Source organism: Malaya genurostris, chromosome 2, assembly GCF_030247185.1.
Source record: "Malaya genurostris strain Urasoe2022 chromosome 2, Malgen_1.1, whole genome shotgun sequence".
Taxonomy (NCBI): Eukaryota; Metazoa; Arthropoda; class Insecta; order Diptera; family Culicidae; genus Malaya; species Malaya genurostris.
In genome coordinates this window covers 125,672,818-125,699,505 of record NC_080571.1, presented here as the reverse complement: position 1 = coordinate 125,699,505, position 26,688 = coordinate 125,672,818, and the positions used below count along the sequence as shown (strand labels likewise).

At 36.6% G+C, this 26,688-nt stretch overlaps 2 protein-coding genes across 3 annotated transcripts in view; one reads left to right on the top strand and one right to left on the bottom strand.

Moving 5' to 3' along the window:
- Positions 1-4,226: 4,226 nt before the first annotated feature.
- On the top strand, positions 4,227-8,472 carry LOC131426908 (mediator of RNA polymerase II transcription subunit 28). The gene is made up of 4 exons (XM_058589671.1): positions 4,227-4,382; positions 4,437-4,829; positions 4,886-5,108; positions 5,218-8,472. Exons 1-4 carry the CDS (start codon positions 4,323-4,325, stop codon positions 5,247-5,249), a joined length of 708 nt encoding a protein of 235 aa, XP_058445654.1. The 5' UTR covers positions 4,227-4,322; the 3' UTR covers positions 5,250-8,472.
- Positions 8,473-10,855: 2,383 nt separating this feature from the next.
- The window catches only part of LOC131426907 (E3 ubiquitin-protein ligase COP1-like), a 33,328-nt gene continuing 17,495 nt past the window's right edge, over positions 10,856-26,688 (bottom strand). Inside the window, exons 3-6 of one of the 2 annotated variants that reach the window (XM_058589670.1) lie at positions 12,192-12,575; positions 11,763-12,139; positions 11,560-11,710; positions 10,856-11,497 (exon numbers count right to left, since the gene is read on the bottom strand). In XM_058589670.1, coding sequence (XP_058445653.1) covers positions 11,080-11,497; positions 11,560-11,710; positions 11,763-12,139; positions 12,192-12,575 — 1,330 coding nt within the window. In that variant the 3' untranslated portion in view covers positions 10,856-11,079. Of the gene's footprint in view, positions 11,498-11,559; positions 11,711-11,762; positions 12,140-12,191; positions 12,576-16,409; positions 19,440-26,688 lie in introns of those variants that run through there. The other variant, XM_058589669.1, reaches the window with a different exon arrangement.

Here is a 26,688-nt window from a genome sequence, read left to right as displayed (position 1 = left end):
ATTGGTCGATAACTTGATGTTTCTGCTGGGTTTTTATCAGGTTTGAGGATAGGAATTACTTTAGCGTTTTTCCATCTTTTTGGGAAGTAAGCTAATGAAAAACACTTGTTGAAAATTTTAACCAGGAGTCTCAAGGCAACATCGGGAAGATTTTTAATAAGAATATTAAAAATTCCATCATTACCAGGAGCCTTCATATTTCTGAGTTTCCTAATAATTGATTTAATTTCATCAAAATTCGTCTCAATAATGTCGATGAAACTTAAAATTTCTAAGAATAGATCATCACGTAACGTTCGGCAGTCGAAATATAAATGTATTAGACACAATAACAAAAAAGGCGAGTCCCAAAACAGTGCCACCGAATCGATGCCGAAAATTGAAATTCCGAACTCCCAACGGAGTAATATCTAAGAAAATTGTTCTACCCGATCGTCTTCTTCCGCTTGTTCCTTCACTGAAAAGTGAATTAGATGGTCCAAAAATCAAAATAACTAAATATAGGTGTGATCTGTTGCAGCGAAAGATATGAAAAAATATCTGGAAGCAAAAGTAACACCAGAAAAATGTACAAATAAATATGACTATGGCATAGCAGGAATAAGTCCGATTGCCTTGTCAACGCCAATCACTCTTATTCGCAAACGAAACGAGCTATCTCTTGTCAATTGAAGAAGTTGTTCGACGAAACGACAAAATCTAGACTGTCTACAATAATTGAGGAAAGCAGTCAACAAATCTCAATGAATGAATCTATCAAATCAATAGAAAAATGTGAACAAAACAATGTCAATACAAAAATTACTCATACAGAATCCATTTACGACAAAAGCACAATTTCTTTCGATAAACAATTGAAAGGTTTCCATTCCACTGGATTCAAAGGATTTGAGAGCATTTTAGAAAATAATCTTATTTCTGATCCATTATATTATATTAGAGAGCGATCTAGTAATTGTGATGATCTGTGGATCTTACTTAAAGGAAAATACAAACTCCAGCACGGAGATTTCAAAACAATTTGGGAATCCAACTGGACCAGTTGGGTTTCAAATTATCGAATTGAGTTTGTTCTCAAGTTTTTAAGCAGCCACCATCAGGGCCGGTGAAACATGTTAAACCCAGGTGGGTAATTTTTCGTACTGCGGAGAACGACCCACTATTTCGAAGTATTTCTCTATTCCAATGGAAATGATATTTATCCCTGAAAAGTGCAGTCGTTTTTTTTAATAGAATATTGATTCTATAATACTTTTCATGAAACGCGTAAATTAGAAGTTTGAAGAGTTTTCGGTACTAATTTTTAAAACAAAATTTCGCATCTAAGGTTTAACCTGGTTTCAAAATCTCTGCCAATATTTGTTTTCAATTCAAAGTACATTTAACATTTAACGTCAATAGCACTACGAACACTGAATCTAATTAATTTATAAAAAATAGAAATAACGAATTCCGTGTGCCGTGTGTTGCTAAAACATTGCTTTTTAAAGGGAAAAAACGCGCAAGCCCAGCTATAGCTTGAGAAGTGCTTTCCCCACTAGGATCCATAAAAAATGAAGGTTTGTGGTATTCTGATTTTTAACGTGACTAAATAAGGCAGTCAACCGGAAAAAATAATCAAGTTTTGATAATCGTGATGTATGAACGCAGCATCAAAGTTCGTGAGGTTATATATGCTGAGATCGTTAGCACATGAACTGGAAGTTCTTTTATGATCTTGTACGAAAATCTGAGCATAAAAAAATCGTTACTAAACGGATCTCGAACACGGCCGCTCATAATCAACAAAAGTCTGCCGCAATAAAATATAATGCGTTGATTTGGAACAGTGGACGAAACATGGATCCACTATTTTTATCCGGAGTCATACCAGCATTCAGACTGGGAAAGCCATCTGAAAATGAAACAGGTAGCTGAAACAATCATGGCATAAGTTTTTTAGATGTTCGAGGTATAATTAACATCGACTATCTTGAACAGAAAAATACCATCAAAAGTGATTCACCGTTAACCAAGACAATGCACCGTGCCATAAGTCAATGAAAACAATGACAAAATTAAACGAATTGGGCTGCGAGCTGTTTCCTCAATGTTGATGAATAAAAAATATGCCTGCACACGAAATTATGTTTTTCTGATTAGCTCCTGGACTGTTTGAACGATGTGTTAGCAACTTTTACTTCTTTTCTGAACCACACAGAGTTCAAGTTTATTCGATTCTCCAGCATATTACTCGACTTTGACCCTTTTCCCAGAGGAACCACTGTACCTGAAGATAGCTGAATATATCAGCAACCTGCTCAGCAGTATGCCAGCTTGGCTATTTTTGTGTTCCCATATATCATCTATTCGAAATAATTTAGTGAATCCAAAGTTACTCATACTCTTCAGCATATTACTCGACTCTGACCCTTTTCCCAGAGGAACCACTGTACCTTAAGATAGCTGAATATATCAGCAACCTTTCCAGCAGTATGCCAGCTTGGCTATTTTTGTGTTCCCATATATCATCTATTCGAAATAATTTAGTGAATCCAAAGTTACTCATACTCTTCAGCATATTACTCGACTCTGACCCTTTTCCCAAAGGAACCACTATACCTGAAGATAGCTGAATATATCAGCAACCTGCTCAGCAATATGCCAGCTTGGCTATTTTTGTGTTCCCATATATCATCTAGACGAAATAATTGAGTGAATCTATAGTTACTCATACTCTTCAGCATATTACTCGACTCTGACCCTTTTCCCAGAGGAACCACTATACCTGAAGATAGCTGAATATATCAGCAACCTGCTCAGCAGTATGCCAGCTTGGCTATTTTTGTGTTCCCATATATCATCTAGACGAAATAATTGAGTGAATCTATAGTTACTCATACTCTTCAGCATATTACTCGACTCTGACCCTTTTCCCAGAGGAACCACTGTACCTGAAGATAGCTGAATATATCAGCAACCTGCTCAGCAGTATGCCAGCTTGGCTATTTTTGTGTTCCCATATATCATCTAGACGAAATAATTGTGTGAATTCATAGTTACTCATACTCTTCAGCATATTACTCGACTCTGACCCTTTTCCCAGAGGAACCACTGTACCTGAAGATAGCTGAATATATCAGCAAGCTGCTCAGCAGTATGCCAGCTTGGCTATTTTTGTGTTCCCATATATCATGTATTCGAAATAATTTAGTGAATCCATAGTTACTCATACTCTTCAGCATATTACTCGACTCTGACCCTTTTCCCAGAGGAACCATTATGCCTGAAGATAGCTGAATATATCAGCAACCTGCTCAGCAGTATGCCAGCTTGGCTATTTTTGTGTTCCCATATATCATCTAGACGAAATAATTGAGTGAATCTATAGTTACTCATACTCTTCAGCATATTACTCGACTCTGACCCTTTTCCCAGAGGAACCACTGTACCTGAAGATAGCTGAATATATCAGCAAGCTGCTCAGCAGTATGCCATATTGGCTATTTTTGTGTTCCCATATATCATGTATTCGAAATAATTTAGTGAATCCATAGTTACTCATACTCTTCAGCATATTACTCGACTCTGACCCTTTTCTCAGAGGAACCACTGTACCTGAAGATAGCTGAATATATCAGCAACCTGCTCAGCAGTATGCCAGCTTGGCTATTTTTGTGTTCCCATATATCATCTAGACGAAATAATTGTGTGAATTCATAGTTACTCATACTCTTCAGCATATTACTCGACTCTGACCCTTTTCCCAGAGGAACCACTGTACCTGATGATAGCTGAATATATCAGTAACCTTTTCAGCAGTATGCCAGCTTGGGCATTTTATTTGATTAATTGATTTGAAATAAAAAATATAATTAATTTATTTGAAATAATAAATATAATTCAGACATATTAACATAACTAAATTTCTTTCTAGTTTAAATGAAAATACTTGGTATCATGCTATAGATTACTTTATTTTCAGAAATAATGGTTTTAATATAATTTCCGTTTTGGTCGTTAATTTCCAGTTTTTACGATTCTCACCACTAGGGTGCGAGGCACTGCATTGGGTATATTTTTTATAGGGATTTATTTGAGATGAGCTTTTTCCCACTGAGCATTTTTCTGAGAGAGAGTTTTTCAAAGATGAGAATTTTGGTCGGTGAGCTTTTTGGTCGGTGAGCTTTTTAGTCGGTAACTTCACAGAAGTTTATTCACGTACCTATTTGACGTTTTCAGTTTATAGTGAAAAAACAATGATGGAGTAGCTCTCGACAGTTTGATGTAGTTAAGAGTACCTAGTTCGGTTGATTTTTCTATAAATTAGAAAAAAATACACAATGGCTTCCTCTTCAAACGTTAATGGAAACCTGGTTGATGAATTGGAAGAAGCGTTTCAGGTATTTTTAATTGATTACTATAATTTTTTTATGTTGATTCAATCTGGTTTTTAGTCTTGTATTCACGCACTGACAAAGGAAGAATCTGCTACCGGCGTTGATAAAGATGAAATCAAACTGGAGGTGGATCAAACAACATTGAAATTCATCGATTTAGCTCGTCAGATGGAAGCATTCTTTTTGCAGAAACGTTTTCTTTTGTCTGCATTGAAACCAGATCTGCTTTTGAAAGAAGAAAATTTTGATCTTAAACAGGAAATTGCTCGAAAGGATGAGTTGATTCGTAAGCACTATGAAAAAATTGAATCGTGGAAAAATTTGCTCTCAGATCAGCAAAATTACAATAAACCGATTCAGGCGCTTCCGCCAGAGATGCGTGGTAATTTAGCGGGTGGTGCTCCAGGAGGCCCAGGTCTGATACCAGGCGGGATGGGTATGCCGATGCAGGTATCCAATCGACATCTGAAGAAAATGGTTGATGTTTCAAAGCTTACGTTTTTTAGAATTCGATGCAAGTTCAACAAATGCAAGCCCAGCAGCAGCAGATGCAAATGTTGCAGGCTCAGCAAATGCAGCAGATGCAATCAATGCCAATAGGGGCTAATCCTCAGCTATTTCCTCAACCCGGCGGAGGTCGTGGTGTTGGAGCTGGTGGTCCTGGTTTTCAACAAAGTCAAAATCTCCAAGGACCATTAGCTTATCTGGAAAAAACTGCTAGCAATATAGGTGAGCCAACCGTCTGTGATTCGATCCAGAGATTTGAGTATGGTACACGAATATGTAGAATGATTAATGTATTATGGTTTTCTCTTGGTATGGACATAATTTATTTCAGATCTAGTTGGAATGGGGGACGGTCGAAGGTGACGCGGGCGGGGCAGGGGGCGCGGAAGAGGTCGTGGTCGTGGCAGAGGCCGCGGACGTGGAAATGCTCCCGAGTTTCATAGTGGAACGTTATCTTGAGAAAGGATCATCATTTTGTTACGGTAGACGTCGTAATTAGTTTATATTACAATATACAAACAGAATTGTCCACTCTAAAAGCAGTAAAAAATTAACCTTAACAAACCAATGCTCCTTCAACCTGCTACAGATACAAAAACCTATCGTTTTGGCTTTTCTATTCCTCAAAAAATTAAACGAAGAATACAGTCAATCCAAAGACAAACAGCAAGAACATCATGGAAGATATAGAATAACTTTCAAAATTGCGCCTAATTAAATTGTGAATCGGTTGTGTGTTGTAGTGTAAGCCTAATACCTTGTCCTGATCATTTTCAAAAAGATAAACGTTACGCTGTGGGGCGCTTTGAACCCGACTAAAAATATGAAGGAATAGATAAAACTTCACCGGATTGATTAAAATAGAAAAATCTATCAGCTAAGTAGCGTCAGAAACAAGGATTTGTCGCAGTCGAATTAAACAAATATCATTTTGTACAGATCAAGGATAGTTTTCTTCGTTTTATTTCGATTGTCATTCGTTAGCTTTATATCAAGTTTTCCCTGCTGTTTCTGGGTCGATAATTTTTTCCTGCTTTTAAATCCTTGGACAGGTTGCAGCTCTGCTATTGTAAGAGTATTAGTTTGTCCTGAAAATCTAAATTTAATAAATAAAAGTGTCATTAAAAAATAAAAATAAGATTTCATTACTTCTGCAAGTATGGGAAAATGAACGACTGAACGCAAAAAATCGGATTAGCTTTAGTTTTAAGGACCCGTTTAAATACTGTTAAATTCAAAAACCAGATACAAACATTGAATGCAAATACTGAACGATGCAAAAATTGTTTAAAACATCTTGTAAGCAAATATTTAGTTTGTTCAATTTTTTTAATTTTTTTAAACGTATTTCGAAGATTGTATTTTTTTTTTGTTTATATATATTATTGTGAGATGTATTAAGTTACTGTATTCGGTATGATGATGATGGATTTTTAGTTTGTTTGAGAGTTAAAAATAATGAGCAGTCTACAAACGTTTGAGCCTCGCGCGCGAAGCAGATAATGACTATTTGGAAAGCGAACAGGACTGGCCGAAGAGCTTTAGCATTCAGTGTGTTAAGTTTGACTCTTGACCTTGATCGCAAGGTTTTATTAGTTAATTTAAGGAATAGATTCGGAAAACTGATTGGGATCGACAGATGTTGATGGAATTGTGCTTGGCTCTGCTCATCCGCAGTCTCGTTACTCCATCGTAGCTGATGTTTGTAGCGATGAAACGAAACATAGAACGCAATAACCAGAGAAAAATCAAACATGGCATGGTTTGTTTCGTGTGATCTGATCCATCCTTATTAGCATGGTTTGTTACGGGTGATTTGATCCATGCTTCATATAACAACAGTCAATTCAGTAATTTTGAAATTTCGAACAGTAACCATCAAAGCTGTCAACACTACTTACACATTCTATATTATTGATTTCTTAGTAAACAAAACCGTCACACTTGTATAAACAAATTTGAACAATTCTAAACCGAACATAAGTAATGAATACGCAAGTCGAACGGAATGCAAAATGGAAATTGCACATTCGATCGGAATATTTCGAATCGATCGACGTACAGAATAGGGGTGAGAACCAACACTCTTTTTTTTGTCTGTCGATATTTCGTTTGTAAATTGAATTATTGAAAATCGAGTTTTTCGCAAACTTGTCAATATTTACGAATTTAAAGTTGGCCGCGCTGTTTTTATTCTGCACGCCAAGCCAGTTTTGTGTATCATACTTTATAGAGAAATGAAGCCTACAGACAGACAGAAGAGAGTAGATGTGCTCAATATGCAGTCTTACGATTTGTTCCAAACGAAACTGACGGTTAGCCAATGCAATTTGAATCAGAATAATCTACGGCCGTATATTGAATACATACGATATATGCAGTTCGGGAATCGGCTACACGGATTCCGTTTATGACAGAAATTAAAATTATTGCAATCAGTTCTAAAAAAAAACAATTGCTGTTAAAGATTTTAAATTGTCTTATCATCTTATATGGCAGAAATCAGCTCGAGAAATCGACCAAGAGCGAAAAAAGACATTATTATCGACTTTGCAAACGATTGTGCCAAAGGATAAATTAAAATATTTTGAAAACATTACTACGAAATAAACTCTACTGAAAAGGCGATGAATCTATATCAGTTTGTTTAATAACTAAATCAGTGTATTTCTATGCCCCATTAATATATTTTCTTTTTCTTCAGTGGGACGGTAATGCGTAGAATATTACAGATGGGACAATTTGACTTAATACTTTTTCGAAAAGTTTTCGAACAAACTGCCAGATTTTATTATATTTTCTTGAAATATATGTGTTTACAAACCGCTTGAGCTTGAGCGACCACCCCTGGTTGCTACTCCGTTACTGATCGGGATTAGCTGAAATTGTACAGGGAGTTTCTAGATGATCCGACCTGGGACTGGTAAATCATCCTTCAATGTACAACATCTTCTGATAATCCCAGAATTCATTGATCAGTACCGGCGCCGGCCAGGCCCGAATGTAGATCGTCTAAGGAATGGGAAGGGATGTTAGTCCAACACTTGTTGTTACTAGAGGCCGTATATACTACTGCGCACTCCACAAGTGTCACGGGAGAAGGATATTTGTTAGTAAAAATTTCAGTATTGGTATTATTCGCACGCGACTCAGTATGTTCCGGTTTCAAGATGCTCGGATGCACCACTAAACTCACTGACTTCCCGAGTGAACGTTTAAACAATATCCTATATTAAAGTCCCGGAAAGTCTTGATTCACAGCTCTTATTCGAGGAAACTGAAGAAAAATTTGCAATACTATCGCGTAAAGAATAAAAACTTCCCTATTTTTTATAAATGAAATTACGTGATACAAAATAAACGAATGAATAGGATTTAGACAAAATAGTTGATCTATTCCATTGTTTATTTGTTTATTTGGAGCAGGGAAAAAGCCCGGTGAAGTTAGTTTCTGTCAAACTTGCTCTCCAACAGGCATAAAACCTCCTCATCTTTAGCATCAACAGATTACAATCATCCAAATGATACATTCTAAATAGTTCTTATAAAATCATTTTAAATCACCAAATAAAGGTCAACAGATTTCACGCGCGTCTTGATTCTGTATTATTTCCGCTTTATTATTTTAAATATTTATTAAAATTATTAATTGGTTACATTGGTTGATCTGGGAAGCCGGCTGCCGAGAAAAATTATAATTTATTGTTTGAAATGATAATATCAAGTGTTTTTTTTACTATGTATTCAATATACCGATATATGTCATCTCTGTTATTAACTTTGTAATATCAACGGATTTGCGCAATAGTTGATTTTTATCATTCAATTAATAATCCTGAAAGACAATCAATAACATGGAAGAAGAAAACATTCCAAATAGAAATATTCTCCGAAGCTAGACAGAAATTGATAGGTTGAATGAAGAGATAATTTAGTAAAAAAGAGTAATCAGAAGTGAAACATTGAAAATATTTGATAACTGAAAAGAAAAAGAAACTCCTGCAATTGTCGCCTTTTACGACATGGAAGCAGGAACCCAGTGGATCTATTCTTGGTTCATTTTTTTCCGCCGGATTCCACACGGCATCTAAGCTGGTACTGTCCGGAGAGAGCTAATAGGTACTATCAATCTCCTAGTGGACCCCAGCCCCTATATGTGTTTACAAACCGCTTGGTAGTAAAAAGTCAAAATTGACCGAATGTAATATGAGACAGTTATGGATAGAACGGCAGTTATTGTTGTCGTAATAAGTTTGGTTGGTCACTAAGAAGTTCTGATAATAGGAAGGAATTGTTAGGATTTCATTTGTTTTTACGTTTCTACTTATAAACAAATTTTGAGATTGCACTTTTTTATGTTAAGAATCATATCTCGGTTGATTTTTCAGAAGGCCGTAAGAGCAAGTGACAGTTTCTCTTTGTTTACTTTCTCTTCTATTAATTACCAAGCGGTTTACACGTTTATCACTTAAATCTTTGCATAGAATGATGCCCGAAACTTTCGACTTTCAAACTGAACTGTGAAATCCAAGAAAATCTTTTTTAATCACATCACAATAATCGAAAGAGAGAGTGAACAAAGAGAAACTGTCACTTGCTCTTACGGCCTTCTGAAAAATCAACCGAGATATAACCTTTCTTTTGGATCTAGGATTATAAAAACCGGTTCAGCCTGGTATGATGTACATTTTTTCATTGTTTTGCACATATTATCTATCACTCCAGAACCGGAAGTCTAACATTCAACAGACAGACTATGAAACCGTAAGACTTTTCATTTGAATATGCTTGTAAAAATCCATCTTTCGTTCTCTGAGAAGATTGAATGCCTTTTTTTGTAAACTTTATCACACTATTTCTGAGCAAGAAGTCGGTCCGGATGAAATTTAAGGGTTGTTAGGTTATTTTTCCAAAAATCTGTATCAGGCGCGAAAATTGATCTGTAACACATCTGTACATACTCGCATATCAGTCCAATAATGCTTTTCGCAATTGCAGGGTGGCAAGTGACCGGGAAAATCGGGAAAAAGTCGGGAATTTTAGTGCAAATCCGGGATAAAATTTACTAGTCCTAATCTTAGTAACGATTTTCAGCATCATGATTTTCCTGATACAACAAATGAAAAGATAAAGCCATTTTGTGTTTGATCTAGAAGTTCAGTACAAATTTTGAAACTTCTTATTGTCCCTCACAGGTTCAATGGTACACAATCCATTGAACATGAAGCCAACACCTCAGCAATTTTAATTCAATAAGCGCTTTCTTAGTTGGCATCAATAACAGCACAATGAATGCTCATAATGATAAATAAGGATAATTTGGATACTTCTGCTGGATTTCTATTAAATCTCGACAAATATTAGAAAAGATTCCAAGTGCAAATGACAGTTTCCCTTTGTTTGTTTTCTTTTTCAATTATTACTGTATTTTCCAACATTTTTTAACAACATATCGAAAGTTGATAGTTTCAGTCGTTATTCTATACGAAATGTAAGATAGAATGATTGCCTATAGGACCATAATAATCGAAAGAAAGAGGAACTGTCATTTGCACTTAGAACCTTTTCTAGTGTTTTTCTTCAAATTTCAGAATAAGTATGCATAATGGTAAAAGTAACATCAGGTAGCATGTTTGATAAATTTTTTAAAAAATCTTAGGGGCCGTGTTTTTAGTTGCCAGCCAATAATTTCCCTAATTTCACTAAAATTTGTCTCAGTAATGTCAAATTGTGACAATACTTGTTTAGTAATCTTGGTATTGATTTCAATAGGATTCACAAAATCGACAGAGCTGTCGACTTTCATTTTATCCACCGTTTGAAAGGAGTATTTGATCTCCAACTGACAGCTGAAATTGGTTTTCCAGAGTTCGTAAGAGCCTGTTCAGGCCTGTCGATGATAGGAGAATCAGTTTTCTTGATTTTATATTTTAATTAACAAGGGAAATGTTCATCGTGTTAGCAAAATAAGGTTTTTTTTTCTCAAGATTTATTGTAGACATATGATATACTTAAACTGATAACAATAACAAAAGGAAATATCATTTTAATGGCAGGCAATCCAAAGGCAAATCTACTAACCTTTCCCTATTTGCATTTTTTATCTTATCTTTGGAACCCTTATCTTTCACTGGTTTAAATGCAAGCAAAACTGCTATGCTTGTGACGTGGTGTACGTTTCTGAACAGTTTTATTATAGACTAGCTTTTGTGATGAATTCAACCAGTGTGCGCATAGGGCGCCCGGTCATTCCCTTCGCACCGGTATAACTTTGATCACTACAATCTCCCATTACACCGGCAATATCAACATGCAACCAGGGAATCTCTTTGGGAACAAATTCGCGCAGAAAGGCGGCTGCCGTGCATGAACCACCTCCCTTGCCTTTGCCCAAATTATTTAAATCATATCCATTGTGATCACACATCTGTTCCGAATAGTGCTTGAACAACGGCATACGCCATACGCGATCTCCACTCTCCGAACCTGCTTCATGAAGCTGATCCCACAGCTTATTACTAGTTGAGAAAACACCGGCAACACAATCTCCTAATGCGACTTTGATTGCACCTGTCAGCGTGGCGATATCCAGGATAAATTTAGGGTTGAAACTGCAAACGTTTAAATACGTGTGTTAGTTTGTAAACAAAACTTGTTCAGCTAAAAATATTACGTTGAAGCATAGCATAATGCATCTGCTAGAATTAGTCTTCCTTCCGCATCTGTGTTATCCACGCAAATGCTTTTGCCGTTCATGGCAAAGACTACATCTCCCGGTTTCGTAGCAGTTCCACTTGGCATATTTTCACAAAGTGGAATAAATCCTAAACATATGATGTGAATAAAATATAAATAAATATAATAAATATGATATACCTTTCACAAAAACAGGTGCCTTCAATTGTGCCAATGCGTAAATTGTTGCTACAACATTGGCCGCTCCGCCCATATCAGCTCTCATCTGATCCATGCTAGCAGACGGTTTCAAGCTGATGCCTCCGGAATCAAACGTAACTCCCTTTCCTACAAGTGCAATGCATTTATCTTCAGAACCTTCTCCTTTATACGAGATTTCCAAAAACTTGGCCGGTTCTTTAGTGCCATTGGTAACCGATAAAAACGAACCCATTTTTTTTTCTTTTGCCCAACTTTCGTCATGAATAACAACGTCCACTCTAAGTGATGCCATTTTGGATTTCACATTCTCAGAAAAGATCGTTGGAGTCATTAGATTTGCGGGCGTCTCCATAAGCCTGTTGAAAAAAATTATAGTTCTGGTTTCATATGTACTCATAATGAACTTACAATCGAGCCCAGTTCTGTGCGTTAGCTACAATCAAACCACGCCCCCACTCCTCACTTCCATCAGCATTCTCTGCTAATGAAATGCAGGATAACGGCGACTGTTTTTCCTTACATTTAAACTCTTGAAATTTATAATTAACTAACAAAGAACCTTCGGCCGCTGCTTGAGCGTTTCCGAAATCTTCCACTTCAACACGACCTATTTTGCATGCCGAAAGGGCTTTCACTCCAGTGGACGCAGCAATGCGTACGTTTTCCTTGGTTCCGTTAATTTCGTCGAGTTCATCCCATTTGGAAGCATCACCCAAACCAGCAACGGCCACCGCTGGATACTTACCTAGATCCCAATAAATACGTGCCTGGCCGCACTTAATTGGTCCGCAACTGTAAAAGTTATACTTTTAATGCATTTGAAACATTTGGTTGGAGTGGAGGTTGTGAATAGTGATTCCCATTAGCAAGTTATATTCCAGTATATTGTTTCCCTAATTTCCCCCGGATATTATTTGTAGTAATTAGTAATTTTCCAGAGTAAATTCTTGAAAAAATATTTTTTTCAAGATAACAGATGTCGGAGTTTTATGCATTTTTAGTAATGCTCTGGTATAACAAAATCTTTTAGTTTTGCAATGACTGAGTGAAAACATATATTGGAGAAGCCAAATGAATGAAAAACTAACAGAATAGATGATTTCGGAAAAAGATTCGCTCAGAGACAGGACTCGAACCTGCATTCTTATGCATTCCTTGCATACGCGCTACCATACTCAAGTGTGTGGAAAAGCATGTCAGTTTTATTCGTATTCACGTCATCCAGTTATGTCTTAGCAAAATTGGATCGACTTTGTTTTGCTACAAACGTCCTTCGATGGATACAATCATATCTCAGGAATCGTCATCTTGTGGTTGAAATTGACGATTATGTTTCGGAAGAATTTTTTGCAACATCTGGAATTCCGCAGGAGAGCCATCTCGGCCCTTTGATCTTCTTGCTGTACTTTAACAACGTTAATTTTTCTCTGGAAGAACCGCGCATATCTTTTGCAGATGACCTCAAGATCTACCATGTTATTCGCAACTCAGAAGATGCGACGTTTCTTCAACGACAAATGGCAATCTTTTCGGATTGGTGCAAATTGAATCACATGACCGTTAATCCAGCAAAACGCTCGATCATTACGTTTACAAGAAAAAAAGTGCCTTTGAAATTCGAATACTTTATTGAACGATTCATGATTGGTAGATCGACGTGTATCAAGGACCTTGGCGTTTCTTGGATTCGTGATGAGAATGGCTGAGCATTTTACGGATGTTTACTGCTTGAAATCCCTATACTGTTCACCCGTTCGCTCTACTCTGGAATATTGTTCAGCTGTTTGGAACCCTCACTACATTAATGGCGTTAATAAAATCGAGTCGATTCAACGTAGATTCGTTCGATCCGCTCTTCCCCGTTTACCTTGGAATTAATCATTAGGACCACATTGTGTCTGTTGATTTTACAATAAATAAATACAATAAATAAATGTCTGTAACATTACCCTCCCTCCTGTTTTGCAAAAGAACTATAGTTTGAATTTTCTTTAGAGCTTTTACTATATATAGTAAATATGAGCGATTAAAAAGGATTACAGTGTATTTCTTTTTATTGGAATGCAAAAAATGTAAGAAAATTGTCAAATGTCTTATCAGTGCTTAAATAAAGTGTATAAATCGTGTATTAAAAACTAAATATTTTACAACTCATTAGCTTTGATTCATGTTTTCCTCACTTGTCACAACTGTTTTTTGGTACACATGTTCACTAATTCGTTTGTACTAATGTGCGAACAGAGCTGTTTCCCTACATTATTGCTAAGTAAATCGTGCCAGGCGCACAAAAGAAATGGAATTCTCTTGAGATTATCAATTACTAATACCCAAGTCCTGATGTTAATTTGTAGATGAAAACGCATTGTATTCAGTTCTAAAGGCATGTGATGTATGATTTTAGAACTAAATACCATGCGTATCTACTTGAAGATAATTTAATGGAAACGCATGGTCATTTTTTTAGTCTGATATTCACCCAGATTCTGTATTTCGTTCGAATCGGATTGTTTCGATCGAATACGAAATGTTGCATTCTGTAGCTCGATCGAGATCGAGTTTTCCATACAAAAGCATCACTCGATCGAATTACAGAATGAAATTTTGTACATTCGCTCGAAAAAATCCGATTCGATCGAAATACAGAATAGGGGTGATTATATCCGTCCACAATTTTGAAAAACTTAAAAATAACACAGCGTTGTTTACTCATGAATAATTTATTTTAAGTAAGAATAAAAAGAATTTTGACATGAAATACACTTAAACAAACTCTGAAAAAATGTTAAAGACTTTTCGTAACACATAAAATATTCCTGATTTTTTTCAAAACTTTTATCCGAGATTTTAAAAATTTAAATAAAATGAAAATCAGAAGAACCACCCTAATTTCACAAATATAATTAAAAATTGTGTTTTTTATGCTCTTGCCTTTCTCATACAGAAAGGTTATGCAATTACTGTGAAAACTGACTTCTGAACCGAGGCCCGGATGGCTGAATGCCATACTACTGCGGGCAAAAAGTAGTAAGACTTGCGAATTATAATTCGCACGGAAATATTTTTCTATGTATTACTGTCAGTTACACCTGTGCCAAGTGTCACTTCAAAATATTCATGATTATGTAGTATACGTCTGTTTTTCTGAAGTATTAAAAGTTCAATCGGTGATTTTTACAATGAGAGAAATTATTCAACAAAAAAGTTCCTTTAAATTTTGTGTATGGAACACACCAACTGATGCCGAAACGTTCAAAATGTTGCAAAACGATTTTCGGTGATAATTGTACGTCGCAAGCAAATGTTTTTGATTGGTATAAGTTGCTAAAAGAGGGTCGAGAACGCGTTGATGACGAACCACCGCCGTTAAGGTAATGCTGACAGTTTTTTTTTATTATCGAGGTATGGTGCACTCCGATTCGTCTAATTTAGCTCCGTATGACTTCTGGCTATTCAGCAAACTCAAATGATCGCTCCGGGGAAACCGTTTTAATTCAATTGCAGACATCAGACGTGAATCGCTACTCGCATTGAAGGCTATTCCGGAAATTGACTTAAACACCTGTTTCGAGGATTGGAAAAAACGTTGACACAAATGTATTGGGGCACGTTGACACAAATGTATTACCTCATTGTGTACCTCGTGCACTGCACAACCAATTAAATCAAAGGAATTGACGGCATCCCCATCCGCATTCAATTATTTTGTAGATATTTAAAGCCAAACGATCTTTACATTTCGCATTACTGTAGCCAATATGTGGAGCTTTGAACTCGAGCCTTTTGCTTTGTGCACCGAAATTGCGTGTATTTACACATATCTCATATACATCCAACTTAAAGTTTCGACTATCTCTTGTCGCTTTGTTAGTGTCTTTTCTGTACGCACAGATTCGAGAAGAGAAATAATTACTCAACTCAGCTCTGAGATTTGTTGTTCTCTCTGTCACGTTTGGCTCTGTGAGAACTTATATGCACACCTTCAGGAGAGGCATCATTGGCTTATGCATATGACAGTTGAAAACAAATTGCTGTTTCAGTTGCAACGTCGAAGCAAGTTTATTTTTTTTTCCCTTTATAGGCTGCTCTGGCCGAGGGGGGGGTAAACAAATTGCTGTTTCAGTTGCAACGTCGAAGCAAGTTTATTGATAAAGTTATTAAAAGATTTGCTCGACGTGCAGAGCGCCAAATTCTGCTATAGCATTGTTGATATGTAACAAGTTTGATAAAAAAAATTCCATATAAAAGCATACCGTTATTTCATTGCATTTCAAAACACAAGCTTGTTTCTAAATCTTGAGTTTTCACTTACAACGAACTATTACATCTGATATCATACCACATAAGCAGTGCACAACCCGTAAGTTTTGTCACGAGACGCCACTGTTTTTAGCAAATATCAGTGAATGTTTAATATAAGAGATTTATCATATTATAAGATAAAATAGCTGAAACGGTGTTCGTTTCAGTTTCACTTACTTACTTTTCAACCAAAATTGTCATAAAGAAAAGAAATGAATTAATACTTACTTTCAACTATGACTACCAGGGTAAGTTCTTTTCGGTCAGTGAATGTGATTATTCATTTTGGATGTTTGTTAACAATGGTAAAATAAAACTACCCTGATATGATTTATGTGACAAGGTACTTTAATATTGATTTAAAATTAACGAGGTGCAGTAGGATTTCCGTTTATACAATGGTGTATACACAAAGTGTGATTGGTTCACACTAGTTTTTTCTTCTATTAATTATATCAGTGCAGTCAGTTGTACGCTTTGATATCGTTATTGAAGTAGATTCATGTTAGAAAAATAGGGAGAACATTCCCATATGTCCATCAATTTCCAGGAGTGTCTTATTATGTTATGTCTACTAGAGTTACACACAAAGATAAATATCTCTACATCTTTGCTGTTTGTTGGAACTAGCTTTTCTTGTTAGTGTTAGCTAATTATATTCAAACTACAGATATTATCTCTCTTGGCTTTCAATTTAATTGACTCTTTCGCATTTAATCTACACTAACATTGAAAGGATGGTACAGCAAACTGTTATTGTTTATTGTAAACAGTGTTTGATATCATACTCATCGTGTTCTTTTCTTACATAGTTCAGTTCGATCTCGATAATGAGGGAGTTCTTACTCTTGGCGCTAAAATCTAGTAACTTCTAATTACTAGTTTTGAAAAATGTGTATAACAAAATAAAGCGCTTCTTCTCTATCGTATTCTATCACTTTTATTAACATTGTTTAAAACGTTTGGATTTTCACTCATGTTCATGTTTTGTTAATTATGTGATTTCTAATGTCTCATGTGTATGTCAAAATAAATTAAGCAACAAATTATCTGGTTAACAGCATATCGTTCCTTTAGAAGTTATACTATTTCGAGGATTTTGATAATACCCTCACTGTTACCGGCGATTATTATGTTGCTCTGCTTTCTCCAACAAACAGCTGACACGAAATCGTTGCTTTCTGTGTTTCGCTCGCTATCGGAGATAGATCGATTTGTGCTGCTCGGTGAAAATTTTAAATTAAACAGCTGCTTCGACAAACCTTTATAATACACGCACAGAGAGTTATCTTCACTACCGCAGGCCAGGTAGTCATTGTTGGTAGCCAGTCCCGCAAAGTTTTTCTCATTTATGTGGCCGGTGAAGGACCGCAGACAATAAGGTGGCGAATTGATATTCCACAACTTTAGTTGACCGTCTGTTCCAGCCGACACGATCTCAGTAGTGTTTAAAAATTTCACATATGATACAGCCTTTTTATGGCCTCTGAACACACATAGTGGTTCCTTAATGTTACGTAGATCATAGTAATGAACGCAATGATCAGCTGAGCCAAACGCTAGATGGCACGAGCTTTTCGGGTTGAACTTAACACAACACACATTCGCACGTGCTTCGATGGTTGCCACCGAATGATCCACATTGAGGGACCACAGTTTAACGCGAGCATCGTCAGATCCGGATGCTAGCAACCTAGTGTCCACCTCATTGAAATCCACACACCAACATCGTTTGTCATGCTCCTCATATGCTTTTGTTCGCGTTTTAGTGCTGACGTCCCAAACTGAAACAATCCCCTCGTAATCGCTCGATGCCAAAACTTCTTTGAAATAATTGTTCCATATCACGCAAGAGATTTTACTGTTGCATACCATTTCATTGATTGGGTAATTTATGTCCACTGCTGCATCCCGTATAGCACTGTAGTAATCGAAAATCTTTATTCGCTTTGTGACACCGGCAATCGCGAAATATTCACTATCCTTGTCAAACTCAATACTAGATACAATTGTAGAAACATAACTAGATTCACACGAGTAGTTAAGTGTAGCTAGCGGCCGAAGAGCGCTGTATTTGGAGAACTTGATTAAATTTTCTCGAAAAGTATCCAATGACCGACTAGAGCGTGTCGTGTCAAGAGAGCGCGTCGGGGTTGATGTGTCCAATGATCCCGAGCTAAATGATCGATCTTTTCCGAAGTATAACTCTTCACTTCTTGCTGCGAAGTAACACTGTACGAAGTCGTCAAAATGTTGATACATTCGCTGTTTACGGGCCATAAATGAAGAAGATTTTGGGTCGTTTTTATATAAATTGAAACCTTCACTTGAAGTCTCGCTCCGATTCGATGGGACGGTAATGGTATCAATTTTATCAATTATTTGAATTATCTCCTTCTTTATAGCAACAACATGTTCGTCTTTCTCATCTTTGACACTGTTTTCCACTTCTTCTACCGTGGGGCAACTACTTTGCACCTCTTTAAGAATTTTCTCTACGTCCATTATATCGTTTTTTATCAGTGCTATTTCATTGGCTATTTGTAACTGTTGCTGTTCTTTTTGCTGTAGCAGGTGCTTCAAAAACTCATGCAATAACCGATTCTGAGCTGCGCAAGATTCGGCCTCTAGCAGTACTTTTCTCTGGTTCAGAATCTCAAGCATCACATTCACATCGGATAACGAGAGCTTCTTAGATTCTGTCGCCAGGAATTGCTTCAGCGTATCGGCCGAATCCCCCGACTGGGTATTGCTTGAGTCGTTTCGTTTTGATTTTAACTTGAATTTGGTGATTAAGTCGTTGAGCAAATAATTCGGCACAATGGACTCGTGAGATGGTAGGGTATAATTGCACTTTGGACATTTTTTCGTCATTTCTATTGACTTGACTATGCAGTGGTGGCAGAAAGTGTGACCACATTTCGTGATGTGCGCCTCATTGATAACATCGAAACAAATAGGACACAAAAAATCGTTGCTTTTGTCATCAATGCTTGCCGGTATTCCATTCAGTGCATTCATTCGTTTCTTGCCCGAGGAAGACATAATAGAATCACTTAAACCTCCACCTCCTACTCCTGTTATTCCTCCTCCTCCACCGGACATTGTCCCAGCACCACTGGAGGAGGAAGACTGTACATCCGACAGCTGCCTACGGGTTGTCATTTCGATGCCAATTTTCGCTCCTTTCTGTGCTTGCCGTATCCACTTCCAAATATAAGAATGTAACGTGTATTTGTACGTCAATAGTTTTCCTTATGTTTCTGGTTTCTGCTTTGCTTTTCAAATTTCTTCTGTCTTACAGTGTATGGAATATTTATTTTGAAATTTCTGTTTAATTAAAACATAACAGTGGAGCTGAAACGAAAATAATGCCAAAAATGAGCAAACATTTGTTTATCATCGGAAAACGGTAGATAAATTTGATCAGAATACTAGTCTAATATGGAAATATATTAACCAAAGAAAAATTGTAATCCGAAGATGAAATAAACTTATAAATTTGACAGGAGTTTTAATAAAACGCTATTGGGAGCATCGCAATTCTAGAGATTTTGTAAGTTTATATTTATTGAATCTAGAATCTGGCTCCATGTTATTACATGTATTGAAGAAAAGATGAGCTCAAATAGGCAATTTTTAAATTTCGTCTCAGTTCAACTGCTATGAAGTCCTTTTTTATCTATTTGAATTTTGAAATAAACACATTTTTACAAGACAAAAAGAAAGCAATAACACAATCCGTCAATATTAGTTGAATATTTTCCTTATGAATGCATTCATATGTGATGTCTTAAACTTCCGTGCCATTGATGATGTAGGTGAACATTTTCATAAAAATCGTATACAACTAACAGGCACTGCTCTGGCGATTGTTGCTTGTCTGAACTTCAACGCGGAAAGCCAAAGGACAACTATGAAGTCTACGTTGAAAAGAAACTCTTCCTAATCCACCTTGTGGTTTGATAATGCCTTTTTCTTGTCATTTAAACAGTCTGATTTTTTACACAAACTCACTCAGATTGACTTGGTTAGTTAACAAAAGCGTGCTTCTATGCATACGTCGCATATTCAAAAACTTTCCAAAACCAAAAGTATCAGCAATAATACAATTCAACTTGATCACTAGTCGCTTTCTTGAATAATTGTTTGAAGAAAAAAATGCGACTTGTCGGTTACGTCACTTATACGATTATATCTCCGGAACTGGAAGTTTCAGCAATTTGATCTTTGAACTTGATCTACAACCCGATAATCTAGAACAAGCCTAAGCTTTTGAAATGAAATTATTTGATCTTCGAACTTTATTCATAACTCAAAAGTAGCTTTCAAATAAACCTAAATTTTAGTGGTTTAGCCGTCTCCGATGAAATTGAACGAAGAAAAAGTGCATGGTCTGTTACGTCACTTATATCATTATATCTCTGGAACTAAAAGGGACAGGCATTTAATTTTCAAACTTGAATCACAGGCCAAGCTTAACTTAAAGAATAAGAAAATTTTTGAAAATAAATTAAACCATCTCCTAGAAATTCGTGTGATCAGTAATCTTCGAACGTATTTCACTGCCATACGTCTAAATTGGTTGAAATCGTATCAACCATCTTAACCATTGGCCGAAGAAAAATCTTTGCAAGGTGCACACTGGGTCTCCGAACCTCCTATCAAAAGTCGGATTTTCCTGCAATTCTATTACCTTTCCATAGAGAAAGGCAAAAATCCTCGAAGAAACCTATAAATATTGTTTTTAGCAACCTTTACACGATCATTAAAAGTGTTTTTACTAAAAAGTAATGTCATATTTAATGAACGTGTGAGGTCAGTAATGATGAATTCTCCAAACAAATTTGGAATGTCATTACTTTAGTAATCCATAAAAATGACAATAATAAATTTTGGGACGTAGTAATAAACCGTGAATGAGAAAGCAGCAGAATGAGTAAGAACACGCGGGAGTTTAGGCCAAGCTTTCAAACTTTTGGAAGAATGATCCGGTGATATCGTTCGCTCAAGCCGAGTCACAATTTGCTATGGCAAACATTGTTTCCGACCACACCAAGTTTTATCACATCATCACGAAGTTTGACCAATCCGTCATCTGTCATGCAGTCAAGCAACGATTGATCACACGATGTCAGGGCATAGGGAAGTTTGAAACGACTTTTGAGTGCTTGCGACCCAGGAGATATGCTCATCCTCAATCTTTCTATGCTCATCTCCTTGTGAAAATGCATGAAATCGCAACTGGATTGAATGTGACGGATGATCCAATGAAGATGCTGTATTGCAGCGGATGCCAGTGAATATCAAGGTCGTGTTATCAGTGACGGTACAACATGGAAATACATTCTTGCAAAAATGGCAGACAAGATGGCTGAATATCCATCCTGGTGGTAATTGCCACATCCATAAATTATAACGACTCTGTCTCGGCGTTTGAATTGCAAAACCCAATTAATGCGCTGACAACGAAAATTTGTCGGATCAAATTCGTAAGATGATCTTCGGCATCTTCCAGAAGCCGATCCACGTCAAGAAATCCCGAAAAGGATCAAGAACTATATTGGTTCTATCGGAAATTTGCCGAACGTGCGCTTAATGTCGGGAACCCTGTAAGTACAACAAAAAAATAGAATGAAGATTCATAAGAGACTAAAGAGAAATAAATAATGTAGCCATATCAGATCGCTACCCTGCTTTTCACATTCACGATTTGCTTCATACCAGGATCATCACATCTACGAAGAGTCTATCGTCAAGTACTTGTATAGGAGGCGGATATATCCAAGACTGCAGTTGTTTTGAATTTCGTTATCGTTTTTATGATCGACATCTGTATAACAACACGAACGCCTAAAGAACATCACGTACATGTGTATTCGAACAGGGAGGATTTCAACATTCTTTCACATCACAGGAATATCAAAGGAAGGATGATAGTTTTATATATATGGGTCTGTGTGCACGCGTATGGAACAAAAATGTTCACTCAATTTACTTGGAGATAACTGAACCGATGTTTATAATCCTAGACTTAAAGATCTCGTGATCCCATAACCATATCTATTTTTATCTGGCTACAAGTGCGAAATTACTAAGCGACATGGGTACTGGTTATATCTTAGCGAATATAAATCGCTGTATCTTGTTCCTAAGATTCTTAAAAATAATAGTGCTCCAAAAGAGAACAAAAATTCACTATTGAACTTGACATACACGGTCTACTTGCATGACAAACTCCAAATTACTATTTCAAAAGGTAGAGGTGTGTTCTCCTGTGCGAAGATTAAAAAAAATCAAATGAAGATAAAATCAGTTTTATTCGCCATTGAAGAGTATGTTATAGTAATTTAATGAACATTTTCATATATTTCCGTAAACTTTACGTTTTGTCTTCGGCTCGTCAGTGCATTGCAGTTTATGTTGAACTGTTATGCACATCGATTTTGCGAGAAGGCTATGCACATCGATTTGGGTAAAGACATGCAAACATACAAAGCTAAAGTTTCATACAAATCGGGTTATAAGAAGCTTGATGAATGGTTAATTATTTTTGGGATTGCTCATATAACGATTTTGAATCGTTGAAAAAAATAATGAAGCTAGTATCGGATATTGTTGAAACGTTCACTAGGGAAGTCAGTGAGTTTGATGGTGCATCCGAGCATCTTGAAACCGGAACATACATTCGCACGCGAATACTACCATTACTGAAATTGATACTAACAAATATCCTTCTCCCGTGACTCTAGTGGAGTGCGTAGTGCCTCTAGTAACAACAAGTGTTGGACTAACATCCCTTCCCAGTCCTTAGTCGATCTGTGTTCGGGCCTGGCCGGCGCCGGTACTGATCAATGTATTCTGAGGTTACCAGAAGATGTACATTGAAAGATGATTTACCAGTCCCAGGTCGGTCTAGAAATTTCCAGTACAATTTCAGATTATCCCGATCAGTAACAGAGTAGCCACCAGGGGTGGTCGCTCTAGCTCAAGCTCTGAGAAATTCAAGCAGAGTTACGCTTTCGATAAACAAGATCACGGAGGAATGGATTAAGCAAGAAATTGGTCTTTTATTTCAAATGTTTGATGTTTATAATCAAAATATGGTTTAAGGTTAAACAATGAAAGAACGCATCGCAGCTCGAAAAAATTGTTAATCATGCTTTGTTTTAATCTATGATTCGGCAAAATTATTCATTTGGGCGCATTGACCTTTGGCTCATTCGGCTAGCTGTCTTTCGACAGAATGACATTCATCGAAGCGACTCGGACACTTATTTTAATTTTGTTAATATGTACCGGCGACCTATTGGTAAAATGATGCCTTGCTCATAAGCGTATAAATTTGTGTGGGATTCTAAAAAAAACTTTCCTTTGCCCCTTGAATGGAAATAAGTAAAATTGTTTAGACCTAACCTAATAATTGTAATAGAATTGTGATCAGTTTTAAAGATTTCGTACGTTCTTTGGTGTCCTCTTAGGATCAATCAGTTGTATTAGGTGTACAACTTTGTATTCGCCGTTTTCCGATAGGTGGCTGTTCCGGCTGAGGCTGGTCAAAATACATAGATGATAATGCCTTTAAAGTGAGTGTGTTCAGCGCCTAACGAATTGTCATCACCATTTCAGGAACAGCTGTTCTTGTTTTCGTATTATTCACGCTCGAAAATGTCTGTTTATGTGCCCAAATCTCGCCATTTGCGGGAAGTTTACTTTTCTGTAACAATTCGAAAAAATGCAAATGCGCATTGAATGCTTTCAGAAACTTACGGTGATGCTGCTCTGAGTAAAAGAACGTGTCGGAAGTGGTTTCAACGTTTTAAAAATGGTAATTTCGATGTCGAAGACAAACATGATGGTGGAAGAGAAAAAATCTTCAAAGATGAGTAGCAATTTACTATGAGCTCTTAAAACCGGGTGAAAGCGGCCACAGTATCAAGAGCGACATGGCAAAGTCATCCTCCAACACGACAATGCTCAGCCTCACGTCGCAAAAGTGGTCAAAAAGTACCTGAAACACTGAAATGGGAAGTCTTGCCCCACCCGTCGTATTCCCCAGATGTCGCCCCTTCTGACTTCCACCTATTCCGTTCGATGGCACACGGCCTGGCAGATCAACATTTTCAATCCTTCGAAGAGTTAGAAAAATGGATTGCTTCATGGATAGTGTCAAAAAAGGACTCCTTTTTTCGAGCCGGGATCCGAAAATTTCCGGAAAGATGGGAGAAAGTTGTCGCTAGCGACGGACAATACTTTGAATTATACATCTGTAAGCACTTTTTCGCAATAAAGCTTTAAGTTTTGGAAAAAAACGGCGGAAGCAAAGTTGTACATCTAATAACAAAAGGTATCATTCATAATTAACCGTGTGATTGACTTGAAATTTAAAGAAATGAAACGGTTAAAAAATCTATGACGACTGGGTTTGAACCGAGAATCACTAGATCACACGTTCGTTCAACGACTGAGCCACAAAAGCACTCTACTGCTGGACTAATCAATAACACATTCAAATTCACAGCAGCAGCACTAACTGTTCCAATGAAAATTGTAGTCGAAATCGGGAAATTTATACAAGTTCGACAGAAAATCAATGCGACTAGCATATTCCATCATATTCAACGAATAAAGAATTAATTTTTTAAAGACTAAGTGTTTGTGCTTCTAGATTTCGACAAACTGCGTACCGCATCTTGAAAGAAGTTGAGAAGTCAATTCTATATTTGAAGATGCACCATAAGTCGATTTAGTAGTAGTAAAACATGATCATGAAGCGATTAAATTACTTTTCTCGTTGTTTGCTCCATCTTTTCATTATTCGAATTTTTGCTACCGTGTATCTTGTGAAACGCTATGTAGAACGGGAAAAAGAACATTGATGGAAGTACTCAACACTGTGAAGCACAAATCGACAGCAAAACATAAAATACATAGCACTATCATACTCATTGAGAAACACGAATGCAATTCTGAACTTGAACTTCATTGAGTAGGACAAGGAATCGACACGATGCTAAGGTGCTACGTGACGATGGGTGTGCCATGAATTTGAAATAAACCGAGTACGAGTTATCCGTTCAATTTTTGTTCCCTTTTTGATATGAAATCACGATGTGATGTTGCATGTACGTACGTTACCATCACGACACCACCAGCTTGAATTTTCGTTCATTCGGTGGATTCATATCGAAAATCTAGGCCACAAATACAGATGCAGATGAACTTAATTTTGCATAAATTGACGGTCTTCCCTGAACCCGTCTTTCAAACAATACTACTCGTTGCAGCTCCATCCCTTTCTAGCACTAAGCTGGGGCACTGTTTCTGTATTTCGGTCGAATATTTAATGACATATAATCCTTTTTGATTTGCCAGCGAGTTGTTTTCGTCGTTGCTAGATAGGTGTTTTGTACACAACGATAAAACCCGTAAGATAATCTGTTGGTTTAATTTTCAAATCTTGAATAATTCTTTTGGTACTAAACTATAGTTATAGTTTCAAGATAAGTGCTAAAGAAATACCTGATTCATTGAATTTCATAGTCTGGCTTATATTCATGTTCTTGGATTGCAGTGCATTGCTCATTGAGATTCTGGGATCATCCACCAACACGAAGGCGAGTTTTATTTTGAGTTCAGTCGCAAACTTTGACTGACCTTATTAGGCAAGTCCTTTTTAGCCTAAGCGCCAATGTCGTATTAATTCCACATAAAAAACAAGATTGATAGGTCGTAAGGTCGTACACCCATAGTTACATAAAACTATTACTAGAATATATTAGGACGGTATAAGTCCACCAAATAGATAAGTCATGTTGGCATCCTAAATGAAAGCATTTCATCTAAGAATTGATCGCCTGGTTCCTATTCCATGTTGTAAAAGGTCACAAAAAAGAGCTCCCATGTCAAGGTGCATTTCCGTGCCAATGACGGAATAACTGTTGAGGTGGTCTTTCTCTATTTTCTCAGAATTAGCTGGACCGATTTCTACAAGCTTAGGCATGTTTGAAAGCTACAATTGACGAATTTCGCGTCAACTCGAACAAAGTTGGCAGAACTTTATCACAAAAAACTACTTTGCATACTTTATTTTTCCAAAATTGATCTAGACAGTCTTTTGAAAAGAGTCAAACATTTTGAACCATTTTTTTTTCAAACAGTTATAATGGAAAAATGACAAATCCTACAGAAAAAATTTGTACTAGCTATTTTCACAAAACCAGTCTAATTTTTGAATAAAAATACTGAAACAGTCCTTATTGAGTCATACACTGAAAACATTGACTTTGAAAATTTTAAATCGACTAACAAGAAAATATGTTTTGATTTTGGTAAAACTTTCTCTCAAGATAGATGATTATGTTCCCTACCAATAGTTCATACATTGCAATTGCACATCGAATACCCTATTACAAATAGCCCGCTGAATAAGAAAAGATTTTTGCTAGAAAAACTTTTTTCGCTTAAAAATGCCCATCTTGATACATATGGAAGGTTGACAGAAAACATAATTATCAATGTTGAGACAATTTCATTTAAATAAAGAATGTTGTTTTTTGTCTTTCTCTATAGAAAGGTATTAGAATTGCTGGAAAAACCGACTTTT